Raw genomic sequence first — 19,896 nt, forward strand, 5'->3', positions numbered from 1 at the left:
TGGCCACACGGGCGCCCCCAGCGCGAGGCGGCGGGCGGGAGCAGCGCGGTACGGCCGGCGCTCAGCGGGCGGCGCGAGGAGATCCCCTCAGCGCCGGGGCGCTCCCCGCTGCCGCCGAGCTGTCGCCACCATTCCTTCAGCTCGTGGCAGCTCACGAAGCCCACGGCTTCCACTTAAAGAGGGGTCCACAAATAGCACCTGGGAAATTCGAAATTGTTCACTCAATAACAAATTGCGAAACAACAGCATGCACAGAAGTGTAGCCTCTATAAGCCATGGTTACTTTGGACAATACAGTCAACAGAAATTTGTGTGATAAAAGATGCTCGTTTTTCTAAGCGTACATATTAAAGAAAAAGACAGTTTGCATTTTTAGATCTATCTTGAACTCAGAACTACAAAGAGTTGCAAAATCAAACAAACAGCATAGTTGTGTTGTTCTCGATTTCCATCTTTAGTGCTCAGTTTGCAGGCACACTTCGGTAGATCTAGAACATCTAGGGATAATATGATGCAAACCTAATGAACAAGGTCCCCTAGACCACCAGTTCAGCATATTCATGATGCTTCCTCAGATGTCTGTGCCCATTCATAGGGTACAGCTGCTCAGTTAACAAACTGTCATTAGGAAATCAAGTCATATAAAAAGACTTAAGAAAAAGCAATAAATCTCTTTTTAAACATACATATTTTGTTTACAACAACTATAACTTTTAATTTGCACCTGCTTCTGTGCCAGCCAATTTGTTTTCAAAGAGAAGCCAAGAGACAAAATAGAATCCAAAGTGACAGCCAGAAAACTCTTCACTGACCTTCTCTATTAATGGTATTTTAAAATAAAGAGTTCAAAAGTTTGTCAAGAAATTCTCCAAATTTAGATAAGCCTACATCGTTCAGAAAGGAAGAGAGCACACTGGACTTTTCCTCTACAAAAACAGACGGATGGGAACATTAACAGGAGAGAAGGTTAGCAAGTAAGAAAAAATTAAGCACATTTTTTCCAGTAGTTAAAACCCTGATCTTATCTAAGAAGACATATAATGGCATGTTTATGATTCAGGCTCACTTTTCAAATATAATTCTGTAAATTTAATTTTATTGAAATTGGAATGAAAATACTGGCTGATAGCGAGGAAAGCAATACATTGGTAATGTAAAGTTAGTGAGACAAGCTTCACCTCTCATCATTGCTGCAAGCTCCTTAACTGTCCTAGCTGTACAGTCAAATCAGGATACAAGCTGAAAAATGCAAATATGTATGTAATGTGGCTGTAATGTATGTAATGTTCTATTCTAACTTTCCAGAAAACTATGAGATTTACTATGGGGGATAAAACATTAACCAGTACAGAATCTGATAAAATAAAAACAATTGTTTTGCATCGAATAAATGCTTTTGCCAATAATCTAAGCATACTTATAACACTCTTACAAGCCTACTGTTATATGTTCTAAATGCAGATTACTCTTCATATCTCTGAAACATACCAGCAGACCTTTTAATTGAAATCTTCCAAAATGTGATGAAGAGGAAAGCCATGAAGCAGTCAGTGGTGGAGCTAGTGTTAGAATGCAAGGCTGCTTTAATATCCAGATGTGAATTTTTTTATTTTATGTAACACCGGTTCTTCTAACAAGACTTGAAAAAAGAAAAACAACATGCAACAAGATGTTCTGGAGAGGGCAACAGAAACAAACAAAAATTTTATTAAAAACCAGACACTCTCTCAGCAGAGGGAGAAAATATAATGGCGAAGGGGTATAAAAAACAAGACTAAAGCTCAAATTTGGCAGGCCTAATTTAAAATATAAAAAAATTACTTGTCAAGGGAGCTTTAGGTATTGGGGCTCTGCAGCACTCATCTACAATTCTACTTTCTTTAGTCAGAACAATGATTATGACTCATGCCCTTCTACAGACCAAAAAAACCCAAACCATATAATCATCATTGCTTTTAAGAAACATTAAATGTGGTACGTATTTACATTACTGTTGTTACAGCGTGAATGCACGTGATAAGCAGGACTGGCAGAAAGAGGTCAAACACTAGGCAGCCAACTGGTTACACCTAAAGGCCGCGTCATCTATGCTCATTCAAGTAGGTGGTAGAACTGCTACTCTGCCTGGCAATTTCTTCAAGTTACCATTAAAAGGCCAGGAGAATTAGATGCATCAAACGAACTTAATGTTAAATGCAAGACTCCCAAGATATTATTAAAAACATTCCTGTATACGCAGGATTTGAAATATTAAAATCGCCAAGAAAATCTGGTTTGCAAAACAGTCGTTTATTGTATCCGTGCCACACATACTAGTGTAAAATAACACTCCTAAAAAAAGGGAAAAAATGAAAAAAGAAAAGGAATGCTACCTTTCCACAACATTTCTTTTAAATAAAACTTCAAGTACTCTTACATTAGTACAAAAAAAAAAAATTCTATCTGCCCCAACAGGCCACCACAACACACAGTAGATAAAACACAGTGGTTACGAATGTCTTTTTTGTTATTTATGGGGCAAGGCAAATGGAGGGGAATGTTTCTATGAAAAAATACTGTGTGCGTAGGAAATCGTCACAATTTTATTCCACATGAATACAAATGATTATACTTGAAATTGAGGCTGTGGTGGCTTGAAATTATGTAACAAAATAGAAAAATGGAAAACCAATATCCCCTACACCCTGTTTTGAAGGCAGGCACTACCAAGATTAAGGAGACTCCACAGTGTTGGTAGAGGATAATTACTGTACAAGCCATATAGCTGTAATTATCTTAAGACTAAAATAAAATGCTACTGTCCTCCTAAGGCATAAACAATAATGTCTGCAAACAATATGTACACATCATACATATTTAAAACAAGACTTAATATAAACAATAATGAACAGTATATACACGTCTCAATTTTTTCTTCACTGTCTTGAAATACAATTTAACTACACAAGTGATGCAGCAACATATATATAAATGTACTTGTAACTCTACAGTAAAGTTTAATTTTTAGTGCTTTTACAGCACATCAGTGTAAACAGTTTCACTTGGCTTTGTTTTATATTTTAAAACATTCCTTGTTGTATTTTCAAGATTTAAAGCAATTTTCTAATTCTTCCTTTTCACAGAAAACGAAGATTCTGGATGTTGTATAATCATAAATAATTCATAAAATTAAATACATTCACTAAAAAATAAACTACAAAGTAAAAAAATGAAAAATAGATATTTATTGAACGGGAAAAAGAACCATTTCCCCAAGTAGAGCTCTGGTGGTTGAATATTCAGTGCGTTTTGATATATTTTTAATTGCTATTGCACTATAACACCCCTTTCTTTGAAATTCTTTGGGTGTGCTTCCCTGTTCTACCTAAATTAGTTTGTTAAAACATACAAACCAATAACCAAGGGGCCATGGTTGCTGTAGGAGTGAAGCCTTTAGAACTAGTATCACTCTTTTGTGATATTTTTAAGGAAAGAGAACAGTCATTAGTTATGCACGTGCCTTGCACTTTCATGTAACTACAGTTCACATTGCTGGTCTTATCAGTCCTCATTTAAAGGAGAAAAATGAGTTCTGGTAACTTCAGCTCAATTTGAAAATCTCTGTCCATTTTTTTTCAAAATATTTCCTCATGTTGTGGCCAGCCCTGCCTATGTCAGAATCATCTTCATTAAAGGTTTCACAGTTGTCAAAAACAAGCCTGACATCTAGCGAAAATGCCTCAAGGTTAGGGTACCTGAAAGAAGAAAAAGGTAAATGATTTTTGGAACAGTGACAGCCAAAGGAGAAAAATACTTCAACTACATGAAAAAGAACTCTTAACATCAGTGAATTTATAATCAGTCACAGAATGCTAAATGAATAAATTATACCTTTAACTTTTTAAATTCAAATTTAAATATTTTCAGGAAACTGAACATCATTGTAAGCAAATTCTCTTTCACTGTTGTTTTTGTTACTGTACTAAAAAAAATTGTAAGGTAGAATTTCAAGTCTATATTGGAAAACAAACTTTTTTTTTTTTAATAAGCTTCCATTTTCCCTTTAACAGATTTCTAGTTAAAACACTATGGGTATTTTCCACTTATTCATCTTTTTCTTGGGTTTAAGCCCTTTCAAAGGAAGCGTTGAGTACAGCTGCATTTACCTAAAAGAGGAACATTCAGGTATATTGGATGATTAGGCTGCCTGGCTTAACCCTCTAACGTTGTCTTTTTTTTTTTTTTTCTTATCCTGAACACACATGGTCCAAATAGCATTCCAGTGTTCAGAGCAATTGTTAAAAAAGAAATACAGTAGAAGTCTCAAGTCTACCAATAGGCATGTGGAATATATTACGCTCTCAGGCGTAAGGGAGGAAAAATCTCAAGAGGTTAAAAAGCCCTTTGTGTCATCCTAGGAAACTTGCTTTGCGTGGTGCTGACAGATGCTGAAAAGGGTTCATCGTTTTCTTTATGGATGACAAAGTTTTCTTTGGTGTTGGGGAGTCATAAGAGCACCGGGATGTAATAAGGAAGGAAGGAGAACGGGAATATTAAAAGTGTAAAGGTACTATCATCATCTTTGTAAGAAGTTGTGCAGTCTAATTCTAGGACTAGAAAATGATCAACTGCCATTACTGGAATGTCTGGAATGTTACCCCACAACAGTGGTACCAATTCACTCCAACACACTTCAGCATTATTTAAAGGGACTCCATTAGCTTAAAGCCCACACAATTAGAAAAGTTATTCCTGTTGACTGATTTTGTGCATTTAACATGGCAATTCTATTCTTTTTCTTGTGAAGTCAGTTCCACAGGTCCTCCCACCTGACATGTTATTTCAGCTTAGATACGGCAAAGACAGACCTTAACAGTTATGAATTTTTGAAAGTAGAGAGGTGCCAGAGAGGGCACATAAAAATAGTTGACTTTAATTTTTTTTTTAATGTACCGTATTTCAAGTTGGCATAGCCTTTTTAAAGTTTTGCTGAATATTTAAACATTTTCTTAAAATGTAAAAAGTAAAATTTAAAATACTTTTACTTACTGCCCACTAGTTAGCTTGTCTCTAATGGTAGAAAAGTCCATAGGTTTTTTAATAACTTTCTTATAACCAGGAACAAGTTTCAAGTTTACAGGAAGTAAGAAAGGCCAGGCATCTTCATGAGTTTCCAATTCTGAGAGAATCATGCTGAATAAAATAAGGATTTAAATCAATATTTTTAAACTGTTCACATATTCGCAAAGGTTGTTCACTGTTCCATAAATTCATCATATACTGTGAATAGGTTCATTCTACAAAAGGAAAACACCTGTATTCTATGCCCTCTGCAAGGCACAAAACAGTCTGACAGATAACTGACTATTCAGGGTAGCATTTAGTTCTCTCCAACAAACTGATGCAAGAGGAATTATCTGTGCAATGTCAATAGTTTGAACCTCAATAAATGATTTGCAACTTAATTAAACAGATACTAATACTAGCTTTCCAAAACCATGGAGAGGCTAAACTACATCACTTTATACTGACCAGAAACACTAAAAAAAGATGCTTTTCTATTACTATCTCATCCTCTGTAAAATGCAACAATGCTTTTCAGACATGGTGGATAATCACCTTCAAAACAATTAAGAAAGCTGTCAGTACCACAGCTCTCAGGGTTCTTCCTACTCTTGGAAGGGCACAGAGGAGTAAATTTCATAGACCACACTCTGGGCTTCATTGCCAAGCACAGCAATTACTCCAGCAAGCAAGCAAAATCCTTTACATCTACAGTCAAATCATCACAACATGGGTGGAGATGCATGACAGAATAGGGTTTTTGTTCCCCAAAACACAGGTAAGCGTAACAAGGCACTACTGGCTTCAACAACACGTACCATACTTTAGAATTTGTAACTTTATAAATAAGCAGATCATACCTGCATATAGCCAGGTCCTTTGAATCATCTCTTTTAGGTTTCTTAATAGCAGTGAAATTTTCTTGCTTTAGTTGGCTTACAGAAACATTTTCATCCATTTTCCTTTTTTTAGGATCTGATTTTCCTCTTTTTAAGGAGATGCTTGTAGTTGCAGAGTCTTCATCCTCTGTATCTCCTGCTAAAGATAATTTCCTTCCTTTCTTTTGCTCATTACTTTTTTTCCCTTTCATTTGAAGTTTTTTTATTTTTAGAGTTTGACCACTTGCCTATAATAGAAAAAAACAGGAATAAGCAACAGCCAAGAAATTACAGTAACCTTTGTACCCAAATTGTGACAGTGTAAAAGCACCTGACTTTCAGGATGGTAAGACAATACCTCCTAACAAACCAGGCTAACCGAGTTTTAGGAAAAGTATTTGTCTATTCTTAAAAGACTGATAATAACCATAGCTGAAATTCTACATTCATTTTCAAGTAACCACATTATTTTTAGGATATGCAAAAAGAGCTTTGAAAAAAGTCAGTGGAGTGGAGAGATCAATTGATTTAAAGATTAAAAGCTAGATATGAAAAATGTAATTAGCTTGACTGTAAGATAACTATAGGAGAACCTAAAAGGAGTATGAAAATAAAAGAATGGTACAAACAAGTTGAAATAAGGATTATTATTTAATCAAATATAAAAATATTTACAGACCACGAGGTGAAACTAAGAAAGGGTACATTTTTGGCATTGATTGTAACTGGCAAGGCAAAAAATGTGGTCAGTTTGTAATTAATTTGTCATCTGATCTGTAACGTGGAAAATGTATGTTGTGCATAGAATTACTTTTCCGTAATAGAGAACAATAGAAAGTTTTATGAATAACAGCACTCAATTAATGCCATTCTGTATCACATCTATGTTCTTGGTCCAAGGACAGAAAAACAGTCAAGCATGTCTGTTTATACAGAAATTGAAGAGGAATTCTTATTTTCAGCCATTTGGATAAAAATGCAATGTAAGGCAATGAGAACAAATAAATTGTGAATATCTAAAGCCTGACTTGGAAATATTCTCTATTAACTCCTAATAGGTGGGAATGGAAGGTGGTTAATGGCCACCTCATTTTAGACAAGAAAAAAATCTAAAATGAATTCAATTAGAACAGCAAAGTTTATATCTAATCTTATGCAAAACTGTTTCAATGTTTTGGAGAATCTTGAATCAATATTCAATATACTTTTAAGTTCTCCTGAAAATTCACTTTAGATATCTTGTACCTTAAAATCTCCACCTTTCATCCAAATTTGTGACAGAAAAAAAAATGAGAAAAAAGTTACTCTGTCATACTAAAAATGGTAATTATTTTAAGGAAAAAAATCCCATGTGTTGCATCCCATAGCATGATAGGATAATTTATATCCTTATAACAAGGTAAATTGCAATATGATCCCATGATAACTACAGGAAAAAGCTACAGAATGAGTTTAGCTCAATACAATCAACCATGAGCTGTTTTCATTATTTGGGTTGCACATAATTATTTCAAAAACAATCTGTCTTCCTTATTACTTAGTGAAAGATGCATTAAAAAAAAGGGCCACATTGACAATACTTGGAGAACACAGAAAATTGAATACTATAGTGAAAAGCTCTTTCTTCAGTTACAGTATTCACAGGTCATGGCAGAAACATAAGAATGAATGAATTTAGCAAAAACTGCATTTAATTTGAGGACTACGTACAGATGGGAAAGACTGTGGATATTTAACAACACTACCTGCTAATTCAGTCATTCAGATACAACTATCTTAAAGTTCTATTTAGACTATTTTTATTGGAGGGAAAGAACACACACATGAAACATACACAGCCTCTCTCTTAAATGCACTGTGGTGTATCAAAAAAGTAAAACTATTCTTTGCTGTAAAAAAGGCTGATTTACTAGGTGTTTTTTCTATGGTTGGTCTTTTCAAATACAATCAAAGACGTTGGTCTGTCAACTCTTCACAATGAAGCTCTAAAGACAAATGCCGAAAAGTATTACAAAAGAAAAAAAGTTGGCATTGAATCGGCAAGAAAATTCTGTATGTACTTGCATCAAAATCTAAAATCTAAGACAAACTGTAGCAACTTTTGTTGCCATTGAAATCCTAGTTAAATAAAACTATGTCTCATATTAGTTGCAGCCCAATACAAAACATATAGATAATTATTTTTGTTGAAAAAAGCACTGGTAGACATACAAACTCTAGCATCTATAAAAAGGGCGCTATATGTCACTTCACCTTTATGGTTAGCGTTACCTTTGCTATGCAGGCAGGACAAAACCAGTCACCATCTGGTATTGTAGTGATCTTGGGTCTGTGGCAGTAAGTATGACAGCCTTTATCACAACCATCACAAAGCAGCAGCAGTTCCTCATTATCTCCCTTTCGACATATTTGGCAGTACTACAACACATAGAAAATTGCTTCAATTTAATTTTTAAATTTTGAAACACAGGAATGGTACCTAAATTGCACTTCCCCTTCTAACACACAAATTCACTACTAAAATTATTTTCATTTTACCACAGAGTCTGGTAATAATCACATTTGTAAAGGAATATATATAGTGTGTGAGGAACTAATCTAAAAGCTACATTGAAACACATTTGAAAACTCATTGTAAGTTTGGTGTCCTCCAGTATAAAAAACTCTGAATACTTTTTATATTCAACTTATGTCAACGGGAAGTAAAGGTGTCTTATACCTATCAAAATTACTTGGCCCACACATACTTTCCCAGTCTCTTCATTTATGCCCATGCTGCATATGTAAGTTACTCAATGCATTGCATTAATTTATATTTTACATTTAAAAAGTATTTTCAGTTAATAATTGGTAAGGATCTTATCCAAAGACACCAGGAGCAAACTCAGTAATGCAAACCAATTGTGATCTGAACACTCCCTGAAATTCACACTAATATCTAAAAATATCTAACGTGTCATCATTTTCCTTACAAGCATCGTGTGGTTTTGACACTCTTCTATACCTGGACTTCTTTTTCAGGAACTTAAAGATCTCCATGTTTTCACCAAGTATTTACATTTACTATGCAATTCATTGCCTAGAACATTTCAATCAAATTGAGAATGATATTGTACATTTTTTCTGGTTAATAAATTACTACACCTTGAAACTTTCAACTGCCTTTCACCTGCTCTTAAATTGATAAACTTTGTTCTAAAGATACAGCCTTAAAGCTGAAAATACATAAAATTAAAGAGACACCCCTACAAGATAATTTTTACTTAAATCATCCTTTAATTGTCCAGATGTAATTCACATCAATATAGAACTTGCAGAAGTTAAAAATATATAGAACTTGCAGAAATTTAAAAAATTAGGGCAAAGACCAATAATGAAAGAATCACTTTTGCCAGAACCCACTGTGTAGCACTGGCCATAATTATATCACAAAGCTGGTTCTTTATCATAGAACCACAGAATGGTTCTTAAGTCCATCTTAATTCCAACCTTAAAGATCATCTAATTCCAACCCTCCTAGACACAGACACCTTCCTCTATACCAAGTTGCTCAAAGCCCCATCCAACCTGGCCTTAAACACTTCCAGGGATAGGGTTTATATAGCAAATGAAGCTCAGTTTCAACAATAGTGCAATAACTGGAGAAATATCTTTACACAATACCATTTCAACAGCAATTGATTTTAATTATGAAAATTCTTCCTATCATCTTTGCTGTAGTAATATTACATTTTTGCTTTCAGAAATTTGAGGTTCAAAGGTCCATGCAAATTTTGATACATGCATTTTGCATGCCTTCTCTGTATATGCGATTAACACGGATCTACTTGTTAAATGGGCATGCGTACAAGGAAACAGGTATCTCAGGCTGTTTGCTCAGACCAATTTGTATGTCCAGTTGTTAAAGTGTACATGCAAAGCAGCCACACATTTGGAGCATCTCAACTTCCTGAAAAAGGGGATATGTGACTTCCTGAAAAGTTGGGATATGTGACTCTGAACCACCATAAAGCTTATGCCATGGATGAGATTGAAAATATTTCATCGGATAGATTATCTTCCGTGAGATGAAGCCACAAACGACTCTTTTTACCTAAATGTTAATTACAAGGAATAATTACTATCTTACATGTAACAAACTATTACAAAAGCTTTTCATCTTAAGAATTTAATGTTATTAGTTTGGAAAGAAGGAGAAAATCCTTTCTGGTATATTTATATTCACCTGTGCACAATGTACAGTTTAAGTGTATTAAGTTTTACAGACTGTAATAAGAAATACATTATTAATCATGGTATCTTGAAACACCTAAGATGGGAAACCATGATACAGCAAAATTAGTTCAGTTACAGTTTTGTTTTGTTTTTTTTTTTAAATGAAAAACACTTACGACTTTCATAATAGATTTTTCCCATGCTATCGATTTCTGTAACTGCTGAATGCACAGAGCTACTTGTGCAGCACTGCGCGCTTCTGACAATGCCCTTCTCCACACCCTTAGCCCTGGAGCAATATCCTCTTCAGCTCTGCATTGAAATATAGAGAAATTAAGTTGGTCACATCTGTGTTTGCTTATGTTTAAACGTGGAACAATCATTATCACACTGAAAGCCAAGCAATGACAAAACATACACAGCCAATAAGTATAAGGCTTAAGCAACTAAATTTGATGTAGTGCACAGACTGTGGCTACGTGCCTCAAAGCTTAATCACAACCAGTTAAATGTAAGATAACTTTGCAAGATTATCAACAAACGTAACAAAAAATATCTTTACAAAGCACCATGCAGAATAGCATGATCCATACGGATCACAGACATACAAGAAAGTACATAGATAACAGGCAATAGAAAATAGGCTCCAATTAGCAAAGAAGCACAATAATTTTTCAAGTTAATCTCAAAAACCTACCCGTCACCATCACCACTAATGGATGGTGCAGGAGCAGGGACAGTAACTGTGCCCACATTATCCAGTTTGATCTGAATGGTGGTACTTAAGGGGCTCTTCAGATACCTTCGCTCAATGTTCCGCTCCAAGTCAGCAAGCCTGGTTACAGCTATATCTAGAGGGTTGTCACTCTTCCGCTCTAGAGAGCTGGTACTGCCTTCTCCGCCTCCAGCACAATCCCCATCGTGCTTCTTGTGCAATCTAGTAATTGACTTATGTTCATGATATACCAAGTCTTCTCTTTCTGATGCAGGTTCAGGACACAGCCAGCCCTATGTTAACAGAAAGGTTTGTGCATTTATTGGTTGCTATTAACTTTGTGTAAATAGAGGAACTGTTTTACAGATTCAGACTAAATAATTGAAGAGTTGTTTCCAGTATATCTTGGTTACTTGTAATCCATCTGCAGAGAAACTTTCCAAAATCTTCAGAGAACTAAAATAATTAATCAAAAACATACAAGCATTACCAGACTTCCCGAAGGTACTTTCCTGCAACAGTCTGCATTCTCATCTCCATTCAAAGTATCCTGTTCTACTAGTCAAAACATCGCAATAGGTCTATCTGTTCAGTAGTCTCAGAAGAGAGTATAAATTGGTCACGGAGAACTAGCATCTACTCACAGAACATACTACATCCAAAACACATCTGTACTTCTACCAAACATACTCAGTCTGGTATCATCGACATTGGAAAAATTCCAAGTTGTAATTAATGACAGGCAGTCAATTCTTAACGCTTTTACACTAACCCATTTATTACATTCTCCATGACTCTACAATACTCAGGCAAGGTATTATGATGTATTTGCAGGCTTTTCTGAAATCAATAACAGCAACAATAACCCCAAAACAGACAGAACAGTGGCAAAACCCGCTATAATTAAAATAATCTAAATGCAATGAAATCTTGGCATTCAGAAAAGGTTATCATAAAAGGAACACTGTCAAAGAACACTCTGCAGGGGCAGCGACTCTGACCCATCTTCTTCAGCTGAAGATTTAACTGCAATGAAATGTCTGAAACGCAAATATCCATGACACTGCTGCAGCGGATTTTACTTGCAATTACAGATGAATGAGAAGGCACTTACCAACAATAAAAGGATTGCTACTACCTACTTTAAATTCTTACCACTTGAGTAATGTTATTTTAAAGAGACATTTTACTAAAAGTTGGTTTTACCTTAACTTGCAAACTAGCTGATGCAACTCTCCTCTCTAGATCTTCCACCTGCTGAAGAATAGCCAAATCCATCTCCATTGCTTGTTCTTCTACTGACCAGTTTTCCACAACATCTCGAGTTACCTGGTTATCTTCACTTTCATTGATATCAATAATTGCAACTGCATTTGAGAATCATATTTTATTAAATTATTAACATAAATTCCCCTGAGTAAATTCAAACTTATTTACCTGTCAGTCCAAATTAAATGTTGAAGAACTGTTATAAAAGTGCATGACTTAAAATATCCAATATGACAACCAAATTCAGCACATTGTAAAGCTTGCAATTTAAAGACAAGGGTAAGGGAAGGCTGAGGTATATTTTTACAGAGACAAAAAAAAAGCTTGAAGTGATTACCAGTACTTAGGCCACTAGAGGAATTTATCTCCAACACTGGAACTTTCCAGAACAAGGCTGGTAAAAAGGCAACTATAATGAGACCTTTACATTTTTTCTGGCTACTACTCTGCCTCTGTATCTAAACACATCTTGGAGAGATCTCTGCAAGTTTTCTTATCTGGGACCCCAACACCATATGTAATATAAATACCAATTACATACCATCCTTATTTTTTATGCAGGCCATAGTGATATAATCCATGTGTTTCTGTATTTGCTTTTGTAAGGCCTTTTCTCTTATTCCCCTGAGATGCAACACTTTATGCAAAGATTTTAGTTCCTCGGGATCGGTAATCCTCCACCACCCATACTGCATTTCTAAATCAAGAGAAGTATATATATAAGTATTTATATACTTTACAGGTGTTTTTAATGTGATAATAATCAGATTAGAGAAATTCAGTAGGGAAATTATAAAAAATAAACTGTAAAAGCACAGTAGCACTAGAAATTATCCTTCAGACGATTCCATTTAATCGTTCATACTTACCTTCTGGTATGGGTTTTGGGTTTGGGTAATCTACTGGCTTGGCTACTTCCACTGCTGTACAGGGAGCAGAAGCTATTTTTTCAGTCTGTAGTGCTGGTGATTCACTTTTACTTGTAGGAACACTAGATGTCAAGAATGGGTTACCATTTCCTTCTGATAATCCCAACCCTGATCCAATAGCAGGTAAAGGAGATGAAAATGGAACATTTGAAGTAAGAACTCCTGTAGACCATCCACAAAACTGAAGTCCCATTATAGGCAATCCACTCTTCATCTGCTACACAGAAAATATTTTTAACACAATCACAACCGGTATTTTTCAGTATTATCCAGAAACCTGCTTTATGATCAGGATGCTAATTTTCAAGCAGTAATCAAAACATAAAGGAGGCCTTTACTCCGTACTTTGAGTAGTTTAGGAAAAAAACATAACAGTAACGTAATAATTCTTATTAGGATCCTGTGAATGCTTCAGGAAGAGCAGCTTTTGAAGGGGGCAGGGTCAAATTTCTGAAATCTGTTTTTCATTTAATACCATGGCCAATCCCTAAAACCAAAATCAAATTTCTGAAATATACACACAAAATATCAGACATCGGTTTACCTCCTCGTATCTTTTTTTTTTAGTAAAAAACTTCTACTATTATAAAACATCTGTAACATGGAACTACCTATTAACATTTAGAAACAAGCAAAAAGAGAAGAAATGAAAACATAATACCACTTTTGTGAAATAATTCAGCTCAGCAGAAATTCTGCAAAATAAACAAAGCAAATTCACACTACTTAAAACATAATCGTTTATTTACCTGCAGTGGTGGCAATGCAAAAGGACTTAATCCTGCTGGACTCTGTGCAGATGTTGAGCCCAGAAGAGGTGATGGAACAGGTGAAGGTGACTTTGATGGTGGATGTGGTTGAGGAGTAAGGGAAGTTGTAGTAGCTGGTGTATCTATATGGGTGACTGACATGTCATCACAGGGTATTCTCGGTAAAAGGCTGAACCACTGTCTGCTCTTTTCAGTAAGAGTCTTTAACAACTGATCACTTGGAATTAGTGGAGAATTGTAAAACTTTCCTGTCCCGCTTGGAATGGGACTGAAAAGATTATTAGAATCGGACTTCTCGTTGCCACTTTGTGATACACTGGGCTGAAGACTGCACAGAGAGTTTTGGGAGGAACTCTGATAGGATAACGTGCATCCATTTGCTGCACTGCCAGTAGGTTTTTGGGAAATAATGTCAGATTCAGGTGGCATTTTTGCTACCTCTAAGAGTTTGCTCAGTTTTGAAAATGATCCTGGCTTTTGTAAAAACAAATTGGTGTTGTCCTTTTCTTTCAGATCTTCCTTTTGCTCACAGTGAGTTGTATTTAAACAGTGTAATTTTTCTTCAGAGGTCTCAAATACCTCTTCTTTGATATGAATGCTTTCTACTTTTTTTAACTTCTCTTTTTCTTTTGCAATTTCTTCTAGACCTAAAATTGTACAAAAACACATACAAAATACAACAGACCAAATAATTTAGACCATTTTTATCAACTTTGTTATATAAGCAATGATTTTATTTTTTACCTCCCTGCATGCTAAATTGCAAACTTTGGTGTTTTTGTTTGTTTGTTTTTTTCCTTCTTTAAAGGAAAACATTTCTCACTTTACCCAAGGAAGCAAATACCAAAGCACATGCAGGTTCTCTTTGGCACCTGCTGTGCAGTTAAGTACCACACAAACATTCACTGACTTTGCTTCCCCCAGTGGTATGGGGAGAACTGGAAAGGCAAAAGTTAGAAAAGTTGTGGGATAAGACAAAAACAGTTTAATAAGGAAAAACAAACAAACAAACAAAAACAACAACTAAACAACCAAAGGAAATAATGTGATTGCTCACCACCAGCTGACAGATGCCCAGCCAGACCCCAAAAAATGGCAGTCCCCACACCAACTTCCCCCCCCCCCCCCCCCCCCCATTTTATTGCTTAGCATTATGTCATATGATACAGAATATGCCTTTGGCCTGTTAGGGTTTGGGGTCAGCTGTCCTGGTTGTGTCCCCTCCCAACTTCTTGTGTACCACCCAACTTACTGGCAGGCAGCTTGAGAAACAGAATAGGCCTTAACTGTGTAAGCAGTGCTTAGCAAGAACTAAAACATTGGTGTTATCAGCACTACTTTCATTACAAATCCAAAACATACCACCATCTGAGCTACTATGAAGAAAATTAACTCTATCCAAACCAAACCAGCACACAGATACATATCAAATCTTTAAACATGGTATACTCTGTGTATTTGTACCAAAAAAAATATCTACCGAAAATGATAGAAAGAAATGAATATCCATATATTCTGTGGTTGTCCTAGCTTTCATATGCAGAGTTCACTGCCACAGAGAAATAACTAGAATCATGGAATCATTCAGTTGGAAAAGACCTCTAAGACTATATATAGCCCAACTATACTATATATATATATATATATATATATAGCCCAACCTAGTACTGACAAGTCCACCACTAAACCACGCTACTAAGTTCTACATCTACACGTTTCTTGAAGACCTCCAGTGATGGTGATGACAACCTGGGTAGTCTATTCCAATGCTACACAACCCCTTCAGTAAAGAAAATTCTCCTAATATCCAACCTAAACCTCCCCTGGCACAACTTGAGTCCATTTCCCCTCATCTTATCACTTAGTGCCTCAGAGAAAACAATTCAGAAAGAAAAAAAGAACAAAAAAAAAGAAGTATGTAAATATGAAAACTTTATTAATTGACAAATGATTAACACTCATTTTGAAAGAAATATTAACTGTCTCACAACCAGAAAGGTAGTATCAGAAAGCGCCAAATAAGTACAAGAGGTTTACTGACAGTTACCTCTTTAGCCTCTGGTTGGAGGTAAAGCCTAAAGGCTTTACCTTTAGGCTTTAGCCTAAAGGCTAAAGTGAAGTAAAACCTCGCTACACAAAAGTATTGCCTACAGACACTGGCAGCATGTCTTGGCAAGGTATGCCCTGACATGACATTATTCTTTAATGCTTCTTACCTTCACCACTTTCCATGCCTTCTACAAAAACACCACCACACTGGGGCAGAATCCAATACCGGCGCCTGTAACGATCTTGACCAAACATCATTGAACGCAAACAGTGTGAAGCTTCAAATAATTTCTTTCTATACTGGCTTTGTTGCTGTTTTAAAAAAAGGAAATCATCATGATTGAATAGATAAAAAAACAACACACAACACAAAACATCAACAACCTTTACAACAAAACATCTTCTAACTGTCAGACTGAACAGAAGTTCAAGAGTCACATAAGTAGGCTCTTTTAGAGAAGATCTTTTTGCGTGCTATGTGATATTCTACTCACAATTGCTGCCTTCATTATTTTACTTAGAGAGATGCCTTTAAAAAAGGCAATCATATTCTGATTCACCTTACGTTCATCAGCTTTCTTCTAAAAACACATTTTTTAATGCTAGGGCCTGACTTTTAAACACAGACTCACAGAACAAAAGGATCAATGACAACATTGCTCAAGAACAACTCAAATCCGATCAATTAAGCAATAACAGCAAATACAGAGCACTTGAACATAGCCAACCAGGGTGTGCTACTGCAGCCACTGATGGGAAACTAATGAGATATTTTAACTGGTTCATTAAAGAATATTCAAACAAATAGTTCTACGAGGGAAGACAACAAGAATTTCAGTTCATTTATTCACTTTTTTCTCCACTAAATTAACACTGTTGGAAGTCAGGTGTAATTCTGGACTGCTAATTTTTTGCAAATTGGCACGAGAGAAGCCAGCAGACAAAGCTTCAAACATCATATTTTCTGATAGAAAGAATAAACTTGTTAATAAAAAACATGGTCCATGAGTAGCCCAATCTACAACACTTTTTCTTCAGAATTTATGTTTCTCTTTCTATTCCGTTATTTCTTTAAAAATCTGAAGCAAAGATAGCTCTCTTTATTGGCCTGGAACATAGCTGTAGCAATTAGCTAACTATAGGAAGAAATGAGAACTGCAGTCATTTGCATAATGAAAAATATCATTGCTTCTTGTACACAAAGCTTTACGATCACTTTCTAAAATCAGAAGTTACGTATGGCTAACAAAGATTTGAGATGTGCACAGATATCAATAACAGCTTTCTAAGCTTCTCTTGAGTCAAATCCACTAGTGCAACAGACAATCATTCTTTGGATTAAACTCACAATTCAGGTGTCATAAACAGCATCATCATTCACATTTTTATTAAATGAAAGCTGATCCTGAGTTCAATTTATATTAAGGCAGAGGGTGATGAAGGTGACGGCTTATAGTCCAACTCTTGACATCCAGCAATCAAATCTGAATTATAACTAAGATAGATGATCTCTCACCTTTGTCAGTTTTTCAATCTGCTTCTCTAGTTCTTCAACACTTGCTGTCTGGTCTCCATCATCCTATAATCACCAAATATACTGTCACATCAAATCTATTTTGTGATAAAATCATACTAACTCTATCTTACCAACATTACAGTAGAAAAGATGTAACAGAAAATGAGACATCAAATGTGACAGGCAAATCCTAAGGGTAAAAATGTTCAAATATTTTACATGTTGGATATATTTGACAAGGAACAACATAACTGGAAAAAGACCTGTCTTTTTGAGTAGCATTAACTACTGCATATGCAGGAGAAAGCTGGTGGCCAAATGTTTGCTGAAAACATTCTTTTACTGGAAGAGATAATTCAGTTTCTTCATAAACACTTAAAACTATAAAATTTAATCTTATTTCCTATGAAGTTTTTTGGATATTCAAGTTCACTTAAGAGTTTTTCATGCATGAAATAATGTAACCTGTCAAAATGTTATCAATCAGTCTTTGGTGAGAGCAAACTTGCATCTTATTTAAATGTCTACAAGAAATTGTAGAGTCACATAAATAGCAAATCTGCTGTAACATTTCCAGTATTAATCGTCTCAATTTTTGAAGAGGAATGCACCTGTGATTAAGCCTATTAGCCTATAAGCCTATTTCCCCCTCTTTCTTGTCACAGTTTAAAAGATTAGTCGTTTACATAACAAGAATTTTAATTTAGTTCCAGAACGTCTTTGGGGATAACAGTGAGTTTAAAAAAATCCTAGGAGCTCCAAATTACTTGCAACATAGGACACTGGTCTTCTATTTCATGGCTTTGTAAAAGAGTACCAGAGTGAAGCCATCTGAAATACCACATATAGCACAAATGCAATGGAAATCTTTTTTTCAGAGGGGTTATAGGACTTCTGTTTGTAAGATGTGCAGTGCACCAAACTGTAAGATTGCATTTAAAAGAAACAGATTAGGAGAAGAATGTGAGATTAGATATGTAAATATTATCTATTTTAAATTCTAAAATATTAGTTTGTAAGAACATTGTGCTATACCTCTCAGGTGGTCTCTTTGATTCATACAAATTAGTTATACTTGTAATAAATTCTCAATAGTGGCAAAAAGGACTGTTCCTACACTAGAAACTAGCTGGATTTCTAATGAAGAGTGTTTCCAAAGATTTGAGTTCCCACATTAGCGTTACGTGCATGCACTCTTTGAACAGACATATTCACAGCACTCTTAAAACTTTAATGTGAATTTTAAAAAACCGTACACAAATATATCAAAAATATGTCATTTTCTGGCAAAGTGCAACACCCAGTGCTACAAGTTAGTATTTGGTATTGCTTGTCTCCTTTATCAGGTTTCATGCAATACTACAGTGAAATTTGTGGACTTGTGGCACTTCTACCAAAAATTCACTTTGTCTGCAGTAGATAGAATTCAGCTCAAAAAACTAAAAATGTTTCAGTGATCCTTCCTGCATCTGATATTGGCTAGTAAAAATTTTATCATCTTGTGATCAAATAAGTTGAGGAATAAAATGCACTTTCTCCAATACTCATTAACCTAGAAAAGTTAGGAAGAAGCACATAGTAAAATCACAGGAAGTTTTATACCAGATAATGTTAAATTTAAGGTTACAATTCTTTACTATTATGTTAATTAAAAAAAAGACCTTTATTTTCCACTAATGGAAACTTCAGTTATGCACGTTTGCTAAAAAATCTGCAGCTCTCCGGATCTTGTACAATCTTGCAGAATTTCAGGAAAATTAAAATGAAGTCAAAACAAGCAGGAAGCTATCAATATATGCATACACACACACTCTGGAAAACAAACTTATTCAAAAAATTTAAAAACAATGGATGTAAACTATTTTTCCTCCATTCTTATTTTAAGATTTTGGGGAAATAGTACCGTGTTGCAGAGAAACAGAAAGGAAACAGTTTTTAATTTACCAGTTAATTCTGTTTAAGTATATTTAAAATCCCTCACCTCATCCTCACAAACTTCTGCCTTCTTTCCTTTCTTATCTTCTTTGTCCTCTTCATCTTCCTCATCCTCATCTGCCTGATCATCACTATCATCGTCGTCGTCATCATCATCATCACTGTCCCCACCCTTTCGTCTGCGTTTGCGGCCTGGTGTTGGTGTTTCCAAAGACTGCTGTTCCTCTCCTATGTCACCACCTCCTGTAGTATCTCTTTTGCCAGTTTTTTTGGCATGAATTATTCTAAGCCTTTGAAAACATGACAAGGAGTGAAATTATGAAGCTTGTTTGTAGCATAAACGTATCTTTCTTCCTGTGTGATTGAAAGTGAACCATACATTTTAGATTCAAATTAGTTCTTCTGTTCTACAATGATACTGTATTACCTGTTTATTGTCATTAACCAACAGGAAAAAAAATCAGACTGCAGAAAGCCCTTAAACTTATTCAGTCCTGCACAGAATCTGTTTCTCCCAGGAATACTGTATTGCATAACCATTTAAAGGAAATGCAACATAAGAGTGGTTTTGAGAAGT

The 19,896-nt window shown here is 35.3% G+C and overlaps 1 protein-coding gene across 1 annotated transcript in view; it reads right to left on the minus strand.

The window, feature by feature from the left end:
* Positions 1–930: 930 nt before the first annotated feature.
* BAZ2B (bromodomain adjacent to zinc finger domain 2B) overlaps positions 931–19,896 on the minus strand; it is a 139,331-nt gene continuing 120,365 nt past the window's right edge. Inside the window, 13 exon segments of the mRNA XM_050711467.1 lie at positions 931–3,734; positions 5,029–5,172; positions 5,904–6,169; positions 8,193–8,339; positions 10,313–10,448; positions 10,834–11,144; positions 12,058–12,218; positions 12,662–12,817; positions 12,990–13,266; positions 13,799–14,466; positions 16,036–16,180; positions 17,385–17,447; positions 19,366–19,609. Coding sequence (XP_050567424.1) covers positions 3,581–3,734; positions 5,029–5,172; positions 5,904–6,169; positions 8,193–8,339; positions 10,313–10,448; positions 10,834–11,144; positions 12,058–12,218; positions 12,662–12,817; positions 12,990–13,266; positions 13,799–14,466; positions 16,036–16,180; positions 17,385–17,447; positions 19,366–19,609 — 2,872 coding nt within the window. The 3' untranslated portion in view covers positions 931–3,580.

The sequence above is a fragment of the Cygnus atratus genome, chromosome 6 (assembly GCF_013377495.2).
Source record: "Cygnus atratus isolate AKBS03 ecotype Queensland, Australia chromosome 6, CAtr_DNAZoo_HiC_assembly, whole genome shotgun sequence".
NCBI classification, from domain to species: domain Eukaryota; kingdom Metazoa; phylum Chordata; class Aves; order Anseriformes; family Anatidae; genus Cygnus; species Cygnus atratus.